General features: G+C 38.5%; 1 protein-coding gene across 2 annotated transcripts in view; it reads left to right on the top strand.

Moving 5' to 3' along the window:
• Positions 1-13,358, top strand: part of AP3S2 (adaptor related protein complex 3 subunit sigma 2) — a 52,969-nt gene that overhangs the window by 27,516 nt on the left and 12,095 nt on the right. Inside the window, exons 5-6 of one of the 2 annotated variants that reach the window (XM_069098616.1) lie at positions 7,730-7,837; positions 8,445-8,585. In XM_069098616.1, the coding sequence (XP_068954717.1) occupies positions 7,730-7,837; positions 8,445-8,570 (234 nt within the window). In that variant the 3' untranslated portion in view covers positions 8,571-8,585. Of the gene's footprint in view, positions 1-7,729; positions 7,838-8,444; positions 8,586-13,358 lie in introns of those variants that run through there. The other variant, XM_069098615.1, reaches the window with a different exon arrangement.

The following is a 13,358-nucleotide window of genomic DNA, read 5'->3' as shown; positions in this document are numbered from 1 at the left end:
CTCCCTCTGGTGGGAATGATCCTTACCTTTCCAAGTAATACCAGCAGGAAGAGAGAGAGAGAGAAAAAACTATGAAATACTCTATAAAAAGAAGTAATTCTTGGTTGGATAGATTATAGAGGAGGAAGGTATTCAAGGGCCTCTGGGAGGATCATATAATATTTCTGGTTTCTTTTTTCTTTTTTCACTTCATATTAAAGATGCATAATTAGACATCCTTTGAAATATGGAAACTAGAGATTATGTTTGACTGGTTCTGTGAGCTTTACTCCTGATTCTGCTTTGAGTATCCTAGTCTAAGCCTTTTCTCAGAATAGCTGAGCTTCCCAGAGGAACTGAAATTTAATGCATCCTCAAGCAGAGAACATTTACTATTCTCTCAGAAGGCACTTACTTGGGACTCTTAAAAGGAAAAAGAGGAAGGGAGCAAGCATTTGTTAAGTGCCTACTTTGTGCCAGGCACTGTGCTAATAAGTCCATTATAAATAGCTCATTTGACCAATAAAACCATGAAGGAGTCAGGAAAATAGGCCCCTTGTAAATGTTCTTTTGTAAAATGCTTTATGTTTTAATTTTGTTGTCATAGATCACTTGAGTCAGTGCTGAGTGACAGAAAGGAACCCATAGTTACCTTTCATCTCAGGCTTTTTTGAAAAGTTTATATGCCATAATATTGTAACTCTCTTGATTTAATAAGAAGAGTTAATTAGTACTCTATACTTTACTATTTAGTTTTATAAATAGTTTCTAGCTTTTTATTTAGGTAGATAACATCAATATAATAATTTATTATACTTAAGGCTACTCTAGTTGTCAGGAATCCAGCTTTCTGGCAATTTATCTAGAACAGTTGTGTCAAACTCAAATAGAAACAGATTCCTTTAGAACACATTTTGGCTTAGCTTAGAAAGCTACAAATTAACATCATCTATGTTTATATTATATTATTATTTATTTTGTTAAACATTTCTCAATTACATTTTAGTCTGATGGTCTGCTTGGCTCCCCACCAGCAAGTTTGACACCTCTGATCCAGAATACAGTGATATGTGAAATATTATCTTATTACATTCCAGCTCCTAGTAGAAGACTACATTTGATAAATACCCATATGTAAGAATCAGTGGCAGGGGAGGTCATAACCCATACTCCCTGCTTCTTTTCTATATGAAAACAGCTTCCTTTTGTTCCCTAATTAAGAGCATTCTGGAATGATTGCCATAGTGGTACTTCATAGTATATTCTGTTCCTCTCTTCAACCCTCTTCCCTAGCTTGGGAATCCTTACTGCTGTTGCAAATACTTAGGATGTGTATCTGATGTCTCAAGCTGAAACTTGGAATTTCCCATGCGGTTATTAAATGATTGTTCAGTGTGTATGAAATAAGAGTTCCAGCCACCATTTTAAACATGATTTTTAAGGGAAAATATATTCAAATTTCTAAACTATTAAGTTACATGTGAACTTGTAAAACACAATCTGTTCTTAAATTGGGCAAATTTGAATTATGGGACTAGGAGGTCATTTTGACCATGGAGAGGGTAGTTTCAGTGGAGTGATGATGACAAATGGCTGCTGGTTAAGAGGTTGCTGGAGAGAGCAGGTAGTAAGGAAGTAGAGGTATCAAATATAGACATCTTTTAAAAATATTTCCTGATGCTTTTTAAAAAACATTGTTATTACCCAGTAATACACACACACTACACACATACACACAAGAACTGTCCATTCAGATACAAAGTACAGTTAAAGAAAAAAATGTATATGCTCTTTGATCCAGCATTACCACTGTTATCCCAAAGAGATCATTAAAAAAGGAAATGGACCCACATGAACAAAAATATTTATAGCAGCTCCTTTTGTGGTGGCAAAGAATTGGAAATGGAGGGGATATCCTTCAGTTGGGGAATGATCTGACAAATCATGGTATATGAATGTAATAGAATACTATTGTCCTATAAGAAATGATGAGCAGGCAGACTTCAGAAAAACCTGGAAAGACCTACATGAACTGATGCTGAATGAATTGAGCAGAACCAAGAGAAAATTGTACACAGGAATGGCAATATTGTGCGATGACCAACTTTGATAGACTTAGTTAGCTCTTCTCAGCAATGCAATGATCTAAGACAATTCTGAAAGACCCATGATGGCAAATGTGTCTGCATCCAGAGGAAGAACTATGGAGTCTGATGCAGATCGAAGCATTCTGTTTTTAGCTTTTTTTTGTTTTTTCCTTCTCATGGTTTTTCCCTTTTGTTCTGATTCTACTTTCATAACTAATGTGGAACTTTGTTTAATATGATTATACATGTATAGTCTATATCAGATTGCATGCTGTCTTGGGGGAGGAGAAAAAACTTTCAAATTCAGAATCTTATAAAAGTGAATATTGAAAACTATCTTTACATGTAATTAGAAAAAATAAAATGCTGTTAAGTGATGGGGGGGGGGTAGGATTTTCCACATCTGCTCAAAAAAGAAAACAAATGTATACACTGACAATGTCTAACAATACACGTGTCATTCTGTACCCCTGAGTCTACCACTTCTGTGCTGAAAGGAGCCAGTCAGTCAACAAACTTACTAAGGGCTTACTGTAGTCCAGGCATTGTTTCTACTGCTTAGAATCCCTAGCTCTCATCTAGGAAAACCAAGGTTCAGCTCAAATACCACTTCCTTCAAGAAGCCTTTTTAATGTTCCTCCAGCTGTTGGAACTATCCTTTCTCTGCCAAATCTCTGTGTATTTATTTTGTCTATAACCTGCATTTATTTGCCTGTTAACATGTTGTTTTCCTTTAGTAGAATGTAGAGTTTTGAGGGAAGACACCATCTCACTTTTTTATATTTGTATCCCCAGTGCCTCGCACATAAGGAGTTTAATAACTGCTTGTGTTATTGATTGCTCACCAGTCCTCTGGAATGAAGATTGATAGAGGCAACTTTTTAAGACATTTGCTAGTAAATAGGAAGGGGGAGAGAAGGGTCAAAGGAAGGATTTCTGTTATGGTTGTAAAGGCCAGAGGGATCTGTAGGAGCCATTGGAGAGAGAGAAATTTAAATACAAAAAGTTACAAATGAGCAAATAGAGAAGGTCAGAAGAATCTTTGGATATGTTACATGTAGAAATTTGTGTTGCAGTGTAAATAGTTTTAAATATGTTGTTTTGTAGTTGTCTGAAGTTCAATGCACAATAAATTGTTTTTAACAAATAAACATGTAATAGAAAGCCGATGACTAATGCAACAAGGTTCTGAAGGAGGTAAGAGAGCATGGGATCAAGAATATAGGTAGAGATGGGACATCTAGGTCGTATAGTGAATAGAGCACCAGCCCTGGAATCAGGAGGATCTGAGTTCAAATTTGACCTCAGATACTTCACACTTACTAGTTGTGTGACCCTGGGCAAGTTACTTAACCCCAATTGCCTTGCCAAAAAGAAAAAAATATAGGTAGAAATTCCTTTATGAGGAATATGGTATTTGTGTCCAGAGAAGGAGGAGTTAATGATAATGACGACAAATTTTGAAGACTATATGAACCTCAAAAGAAGAGAGGTCATTGAGAGATGGTGGTATTTGGATGGTATAAAAGCAGCAATGGAGAGTAGTGACCATGTTCAGCCCTCCTTACCACTGACACAAGTAGGCCTTACAATTTCTAGGGCAGGTTGAGTTGGAGTGGGGAGATGCTTGTCTGAGGTATAGGAAGACCTCAGAATCCTCTCTGGGTCATTGCATGCCCACATAACTGCTCAAGCATCCTATGTGAAAGGCATGGATCTCCAGGCCCTGTGGCATCACAATATAGACATACCCAGAGAGGAGTGATCTGTCATCCAGAGGCTCTGGTGTCTGGCAGAGTAATGACTCCTAGTCCTTGACCCTTTTAATCTCTAAGAGACTGAGGAAAAGGTGGTAGATTGAGGAGGGTACAGAAGTAGAAGAGGACAATTTTCAGGAGGGAGTAAGTGACATCCTGGGGGAGAATAACTTGGGGTCAGGTGCTAGGGCCAAGGGAGTAGAGGCAGCCACTTAGTCATTTTATGTCGTTTCAGGGAGCAAGGCATAGGAGATGGCCTGTGTAAAATGCTTGGAGAGGTGAGAGAGGAGGTTGAGTTCAGCTGAATTATAAATTTAATGCAGGTTACAACTCCTTTACACAGTATATTTTGTGTAGTTTGTGTGTGTGTGTGTGTGTGTGTGTGTATGTGATTCTGTAAATCTGCCATAGAGAAACCTATCCTCACAGTATATGACTGGTTCACTTCTTCTTCTGACAGTATAATGTCCTGGTGTTCCATGATTTGTAGCCATATAAGATGACCAGGATAATATTGGTCATACATCTTGCTATATAGCAAGTAGCCAGGACCATTGAAAGCATTACCCAGTTAGCCAGATGTGATCCAGCTTCATTTCCTCTTTTATTAGTTCTGGGCTCATTTCATTATCCACCTACAGCACATGGCCTACATGTATGCATACATACCTATATGTTCACACACACATGTGCACATGCAACAGGCATGCACGTGTTATATATACATTTATATTTTATGTATATACCTACATGTGTGCATGCTACACACACGTACAGAGCTAGGTGGTGCAGTGGATAGAGCACTGTGCCTCAAGTCAGGAAGACTTGAGTTCAAATCCAGCTTCAAGACACCACTAGCTATCCTGGGCAAGTCACTTAATTGTTCTCTGCCTCAGTTTCCTCATCTGTAAAATGATGAAATGATAGCATCTACCTCCCAGGGTTATAGTAAGGATAAAATGAAATAATAGTTGTAAGGTGCTGTGCTAACCTTAAGGTCTTATATAAATGCTAGCTATTATTATCGTTATTATTCACACACACAAGATTATAGATTAGAATCCTGTGTGATTTTAATGTATGCTTAGATGACATCTTGAGGAGAGCCTTTAATCTTAATATTTTGTTCTACTGAATCAGATGTTTTTCCCCCTCAAATCAACAAACAATAGATATAGTAAGATCTTATATTTGTAGACTTCTGAGTCAATTTTATGATACTGTAGATGACCACTGTAGAAGGGCATTCTCCAAAACCTGCTTCTTTATCATGTTTTCATTTAGAACATTTTTTCATATGACTAGAGAGCTTCATCTGAAAATTACCTGTTCATATCCTTTGGCCATTGATCAATTGTAGAATGACTTATATTCTTATAAATTATATTCTCATTATAATTATGTTACATATTATATTTATAAATTATATTCTTATAAATTTGACTCAGTTCTCTATATATTTGAGAAATGAGGCCTTTATCAGGTATGTTTTCTGTAAAAATTGTTTCCCAGATTTCTATTTTCTTTCTTATCCATTTTACAACTTGTAATGTTCTCTATCTCTTGTTTGGTCATAAATTCTTCCCTTCTCCATAGATCTAACCAGTAAACTATTCTATGCTCTTGTCCTCTGCTGTATCATGTTTTCCTTAAAGCTCTCCTTTCTTTCATATATAGACCATTCTCATAAAGATTTATACAACTGAGGGAGTAGATGGAGCTTGAAGATACTGTAGAGATCTTCAAGTTCAACAGCTTCACTTAATAGATAAAGAAAACTGGGTTTCTAAATCATTATTTTTTGGCTTAAATTTTGTCCATCTTTTCCACTCTCAAGAGTCCCTCTTTGGGGATATCTTAAATTGATCCATGAATGCTTTTAAAATTGTGAAGCCTCCAGCATGACTTTGTTCTCTGTATTTGGTCAGGTTCAGTTGCTCAATAATACTTCAATAGTACTTGACATGTGAATAGCATTTTACAGTTTTCATAGCACTTTCACATACCTTATCTCATTTAGTCCTCAGAACAGCACAGTGAGGGATGCAGGGCAAGAATCATCTTCATCTTATAGAAGAAGAAACTGCGCCCAAGAGAGATTGGTTAATTGATCTGCCCAAGATCACAGGGCACAATGACCATTTTGGTCTCTTTCTACTACACCATACTGAGTTGCTGTCTAGCAATTCCTACTTTGAAGCTGCCTAAGGTTATCTTTTTAGAATGTGTTTGATCTCCCAAACCAGCCTGTAAGCTCTTTGACAACATTTGGAAACAGCTTATTACCTTCATTTTTTTATTATTTCCCATAGTGACTGTCTGTAGCAGCAAGCACCCCAAGGGTCCTCAGGATTTGCTGCCACCACAGGTTCTTGGATCTGCTTTGATAAAGGAAAGCAACTCAAAATGGGTTAACAAGTTTACTTTAATCAGTCAGATATGTATCGCTTATCTCGTTCAGGGGAAAAAGGTCAGCACCCCGAACTTCAGAATATACAGACAGCATTATCAAGACAGAAACAGATAAAGTACACAGCTTTCCAAACTGCAACCATTACATCCATACCAAACAACATCTGGGTTTCAAAGCCGGGGGGCTCTGGACAACAGCTAGCCCAGAGTTTCATCAAATCAGAACACTTCTCAAAGTGAGCCCCCAAAACAAAGCCTCACATCAGGACTTATATAGCCTTCTCCTGGCTCAGAGAATGTAACAACCTTATTGACCCACTGGCCAATCAAAAAGTATTTACTGAAAAACAAGCCTCCCACCCCAGGCTTCAGGTGCACTTTAGCCTAGGGCAGGGAAGATCTTCCAAATTTACATTCCCATTACACTGTCATATAAAAGCTATTATGGAAATGGTGTTCTATTAATGTCACCTATTGTTAAATGTCAAATGTCACCTATTGGAGCCCAAACTGGATCTTTCTGGACCTTTTGGTGCTTGTGCCTTTGCTTAGCCAGTTTTTCCCTTGTAGGACAAAATATATAACTATTAGAATGGGTGAGTGGCTTTATTTTGAGTTGGCAGCTTGGAATTAGAATGTCCTCCACCTTTGATATAAAAAACAGAGCCAGATTTTGCTGAAAAATAGATGGTCTATGAAATTATATTGACTAAGCTTTGCTCCCAGAAAGACACCTCCTTCTCACCACCCCCATTCTGCTTTTTTGGTAAAGGTTGGGGATTGCAGATATGGCATACTGTATATAATGTCATACTTTTTAAGTGTATTGCTTAATTTTAATGAACTGTTTTTCCTCTTTTTTATATGGAATGACTCTCTGGGAATATGTTGGTGGGAAGGTATATTTTGGATAATGTAGGTAATACAAAAATAAAGACTATCAATAAATAGTTATTTTGAAGGAAAAAAAAAGAAAGAAAAATAGTTTGGGAAGAAGTTGGTTTTTCATCCCTGCCATGAATTTTGTCAGGGTTTGTAGGGGTAAGGAAGTGACTTTATTTTACCTGAATCACTTGCTTTTAGTAGCTAGATCTTTTATACAGAACTAGTATAAAGTTACTTCCCAATCATGGTCAGCTTGACTCTTTATCTTATTAGGTGAAAGGATGAATGTGGCTTTGCTCTGTTACCAGACTTAATGATTAATCTATATAAGTTCAGCCTTGTATACAATGAGGTGTCTCTACTAGATGTGGCTTAAAATGAGGTTAGTCATTGTGATTTGCTTGAGACCTGGTGGAAACTTATCCTGTTCCTCAGTTGAGAAATGTCTGACCTCAAGGTTAGGAGTTGGGGTTGGAGTCCTTAGACTGTCCCTCTGCTCAGTGTTTCTTCTTTTCACTTGCAGTTTGCAGGAAAGCCTCGGCTTCTTCTTGGAGGTCCCCAGCTCAGACCCAGGGGATCTAATTCTTCTTATCTTTGACCCTCCTTTAGGTTCATTACATCCTGCAAGAGGTGGTGATGGGTGGCATGGTACTAGAAACGAACATGAATGAAATTGTGGCTCAGATTGAAGCTCAGAACAAATTGGAGAAGTCAGAGGTGAGTGAACCTTTGGGATTCCATTCCAGTGGGGGTGAGTGTGGTTTTGGTAGAGAAGGACAGCCAGCAGAGGGGACATATAGATTTGTGACTTCACGTTGCCTTCCTGCAGCTGTCCTTTTCTTCTGCTCTCAACAATGGCTACCCAGAGTCTCATCTGGTCAAATCACATAACATTTCTCAAAATGTGCCCCAAAGCAAAGCCTCACATCAGGGATTATATAGCCTTCTCCTGGGTCAGAATGTAACCACTCTCTTGACCCACTGCCCAATCACACAGCATCATGGTGTGGGCATTCCTGAAAACCAAGCCTCCTGGCACAGACTCCATGTGACCACATTCAACCTATTAGGGGGTAGAGTATATTTTCAAATCAAGGAAGGTTCTCAGAATCTCTTAAGCCTATCAAAGGACCTAGGGGCAGGGAAGATCTTTAAATTTGCATTTCCATTACAGCCTGTCTCTTGAGACAATCCACTCCATTTGAGAATGGTTTGAATTATTCATTTTTTTCCCCCTTTGTCAAATCTGTCTCTCTGCAGCCTCCATCCCTCACTCCTAGGTCTATGCTCTGAGCTTAAGTACATACTTTTCTCTCTATGATAGCCCTTCATATGCTTGAAGATAATCATCATGTGCCCCTGGAGTGTTCTCTTCTTCACCCTTGGAGGGTATGGTGTGGAGTCCTTTCTGCCTCCTGGAGATGTACAGGTTTTTCAGTTGCCTTCCTAAGATGTGGCATATAGAATTAAACGTAGCACTCTCAGGGTGATCTGAATGATTCAGGTGGGACTGTTGTCTCTATTCTCCTCTGTCCCTCTCTCAAAGCAACCTAAGATCGAATTAGTTTTGTGTTGCTACTGAGCTTGCAGTTCAACAAAACACTCAGATCTTTTTCATAGGAGTTGTTTCGTCATAGTTTCCACATCCTGGACTAGTGAAGCTAGTTTTTGTGAATCAAGTTTAGGACTTTATGTATATCTCCATTATTAGATTATTTTAAAATGTGAACTATTTCTCTAATCACAAAAGCAATTCACATATATATAGTACTTTAAGATTTGCCAAGTACTATATATACAGTATCTCACTTGATCTGTACAACTCTGAGGGAGGTACTATTATCCCCTTTTTACAGATGAAGAGTCTCAAGCTCAGAAAGATTGTGATTGGTCCAGGCTCTCCCAGCTAATAAGTGGTATTAATCATAATTCAAACTCAGGTCTTTCTAATTCCAAATCTAATACTTTACTCATTACAATCGTTCTGCCTGATATTTTGAATCTTCATTCTAGGCTGTTAAGATCTTTTTGGATTCTGATTGTCATCCAGTCAATTAAATATTCTTCCCACTTTTGTGTCATTTGCAAATTTTATAAGCATATTATTTATGCCTTCATTCACAGAATTGTATGTTGTCAGAGTTGGGAGGGACTTCAGATACTAACACTTGGTCAAGAATCTCCTCTATGTTTTCATCACCTCCCCACAAGGCGTGCTTCTTTTTATGTAACTTTTCATAGTCCTCTCTTCTCCCTTTGGTATTAGGTAGGACAAAGGGGTTATTGGAAGGAGAAGGGTCACCTCTCCAGCAGTCCTCTGTGCTTTTCCTTTTTTAGGGGACCTAAACCCTGGGGCAGAACCTGAGGAGACAAAAAGTTGACCGTGTTTGGAAGTGATTGCAGTTTTTTAGTCAGGTGAAATTTATTCATTGTATTGTTAGCTTGGGAGCTTGCATGGATATTTACCCCATAAAGGCAAGATACCTTTTCTGTAAAGAAGTAGCCACAAGCTGAATCCATATGCTTCCAGGAAAATCCTGGGTAGAAGCACAAATCAAATAGAAATTTTAGTGAGAAGCTTCCAATTTGAAATTTATCCTTGTAAGCCCAGAACTTTATTTCTGGATTATGGATTATATATATATAATCAAATTAACTATTTGAATCAGTAATAACATATTTTATGGCACAGCCATGGACAAATTCCTGTGGCATCCCACCATATACCTCCCTCAATCTTGGCAGCACTCCATTCACAACTGTCCTTTGAATCCAGTCATTCAGCCACTACCAAATACACTTAATTGTCATCTAGCCTGTCTGTCTTGTCCAGAAAGATAGGATATGAGATTATCAAATGCTTTGCTAAAATTATTTCCCTGTATAATAGCTTTGTCAGAAAAGGAAGTGAAGTTAATTTTGCATGACTTGTTCTTGGCGAAGCCATGATGACTCTTAATAATCATCACTTCCCTATCTAAATGTTTGCACATTTTCCTTTTGGTATGACATGTTGTCAATCTGATTTAATCAGTTTGGGTACTACTTTCATAGATGCAGATTGTAACCCCTCTATCAACTAAATAGACCATCTTCAAGAATTTCTGTGGCTGAAAAATGAATCCCCTTGCAGCCAAATTGCTGATTGCCTCTCTAAACCTAGTGAAGCTGATCCCTGGAAGTAACCTCCATGTAGTCCATCACTAGGACTATAGTTCAAGTCTTTCCAACTCGGTAGTTCCTGCTAGACCTTATAACTTGTTGGCGTACCCTTCAAGAACCCAACTTACATCTGCACCATAAAGTATCAAAATAAGTCCTTAATCCCATGTTGTAAAATTTTGCCAGGAATTAAAGTCAAGCTTGAGGCCTGTAATGGGAAGCACTGTCTTTTTCTCTTTTTTGGAAATTGTAACAGTTTCTCAGCTCAATCCTGTAGCACCTCTTCTGCTCTCCGTGATTCATCAGAGATCACTGAAAACAGCTCAGCAGTCATGTCCACCATTTCTTTTAACACTGGCATGTGATTCATCCAGACCTGGTGAGTGGGCGGAGAAGTACAGCGGGAAGAGCTCTGGCCCTAAGTCCAGAGATACTAGACTCACATCTTGTGTGATGCTTATTACCTGTATGATCTTAGGAAAGTCATTTTACCTCTTTGGTTTTCTCATGTGTAAAACGAGGGGGTTGGAATAGATGGTCTCAGAGGCCCCTTTCAACTATAGATAGACTTATTGATTGATAGAGCATTTATTAAGTGCTTACGGTACTGTATGCCAGGAATTGTGCTAAGTATGGGGAGACAAATACAGGCTTGTATTCTGTTTGAGGAAAACAGCACAAAAAAAGATCCTAGAAAGTGAAGGGGTTGGGGAGGTATAGGTGAAATGGCATAGGGAGGTGAAGAGGAAACCTCAGGGCTGACATTTCTCCAGGGTAGCAAAGTGGCAGGTAAGGAGTTTGGAGAGAAAATCTAGGCAGGAGCACTAGGACCTTGAATGATTCTTATGGTTTTACTTATTGAAAGCAGATATGAGCTCTCTCTTTCTCTCTCTGTCTCTGTCTCTCTCTCTCTCTACCTTCCTTAGATGAGGAGATAACTCCTGATTAACCATTTTTACATGATTCTTTTTAATCTGAAGATCACTTTTCTTACTAGATAAAAACAGAAGCAAAATTAGATTTGAATAGTTGTTCCTTCTCTGTGGAAGCTATTATCATCATCCTTCTTCCCATTTCCGCAGTAGCCATCTTTCGTCCTTTAATCTTGTCTTTTTGTTGTTATTCAGTCACCTTTTTAGTTGTGACGCCATTTATGGTTTTTTTTGCAAAAAAATACTAGAGTGGTTTGCCATTTCCTTTTCCAGCTCCTTTGACAGTTGAGGAAATGGAGGCAAATAGGGTTAAGTGACTTTCCCAGGGTCACACAGCTAGTAAGTGTCTGAGGCCAAATTTGAATTCAGGAAGATGAGTCTTCATGACTCCAAACCCACTGTGCCACCTAGTCACATTCTCTTGTCTCTTAACATAGCTTTAAAAAAAAAGCTGTTTGTAGTTATTAACATTTATCCCCATCATATTTCAAATTATATTAAAAAGCAGTAACCAAAATAATTTGATACTAAGAAATGGAATAGTGAATCAGTGGAATAGATTAGGTATGCAGTATATAAAAATAAATAAACTTAGTCGTCTAATGTTTGATAAACCCATAAATCCAGACTTTTGGGGCAGGAATTCGCCATTTGACAAAAACTGCTGGGAAAACTGGAAAGTATTCTGGCAGAAATAAGGCATAGACCAATATCTTACACCATATACTAACATAAAGTCAAAATGGGTACATGATTTAGACATACAGGATTATTTAAGCAAATTAAGGGAGTGTGAAAAGTTTTACCTGTCAAATCTATAGATAAAGAAAGAGTTTATGACCAAACAAGAGATAGAGAGGATCATGGGAAGTAAAATGGATAATTTTGATTACATGAAATTAAAAATGTTTTGCACAAACAAAACCAATGTAGCCAAAATTAGAAGAAAAAGTGTGTGTGTGTGGGGGAACTTACAGCAAGTTTCTCTAATAAAGGCCTCATTTCTTAAACATGTAGGGGACTGAGCCAAATTTATAAAAATAAGAACCATTCCCCAGTTGATAAATGAGAAAAGAATATGAACAGGAAGTTTTCAGAAGAAGAAATCAGAGTTGTCAACAGTCATATGAAAAATGCTCCAAATCACTATTGATTAAAGAAATACAAAATAAAACAATTCTTGAGATACCAGTTCATACTTATCAGATTGATAAACATGAGAGAAAAGGGAAATGACAAATGCAGGAAGGGATATGGAAAAATAGGGACACTAATATACTGTAGGTGGAGTTGTTAACTTGTCTAACCATGTGGAGAGCAATGTGGAACTATGTCCAAAAGAATTGAAAATTGAGGGGATTGAGGAATGGCTAACCAAGTTGTGGTATATGATTGTGATGGAATATTATTGTGCTATAAGATATGTGGGAGAGGAGCCAAGATGGAAGAGAGAAGCCAGGAAGTTGCCTGAGCTCTCCCTAGTTTCCCTCAGAAACAACATTAAATCAAGCCTCTAAACAGATTCTGGAATGACAGGAGCCACAAAAAGATGGAGTGAAACAATTTTCCAGTTTAAGATAACTTAGAAGGACCTCAGGGAAAGGTCTGTCTCACTTTGGTAAAAGGGGAGTGCAGCCCAGCACAGGCAGTGTCTGGACAAGCCAGTGGGAGGCCCTTAGCCACAGCACAGATCAGTGACCAGGGCCCCTCAATCCTGGCTTAGTAGGCCAGTGGCACAGCAGAACATCTGTGAGGTCTCCAGCCACAGTGCAGAAGGCAAATTGTGATTCCCTGGAACCCTGGCACAACAGGCATATCTAGGCAAGGCCACCCCAACACAGTGGGCAAGCCACAAGCACCTGAAGCTCTGGCATGGAAAGCCAGTTACCAGGCCCTTGGCCCCCTGCATAAGATGCTTCAGACAGTGCCTCCTGTCCCCCAGAAGCAGAACTCAATTTTAAAAGTCACGAAATAGGTTTAAAAATGAGTAAGAAACAGAAAAGATCCCTGACCATAGAAAGCTACTATGGTGACAGGGAAGATCAAAACAAAAACTCATGGGGCGGCCAGGTGGCTCAGCGAGTAAGAGCACCGGCTCCAGTGTTGGGATGACCTGGATCAAATCCTGGGCTCAGATACTCAGC

The sequence above is a fragment of the Petaurus breviceps genome, unplaced genomic scaffold, assembly GCF_028583685.1.
Source record: "Petaurus breviceps papuanus isolate PSGF00001 unplaced genomic scaffold, PetGlider_PUasm1.0 37, whole genome shotgun sequence".
NCBI lineage: Eukaryota > Metazoa > Chordata > Mammalia > Diprotodontia > Petauridae > Petaurus > Petaurus breviceps.
This window is presented reverse-complemented; position numbering and strand designations above follow the sequence as displayed.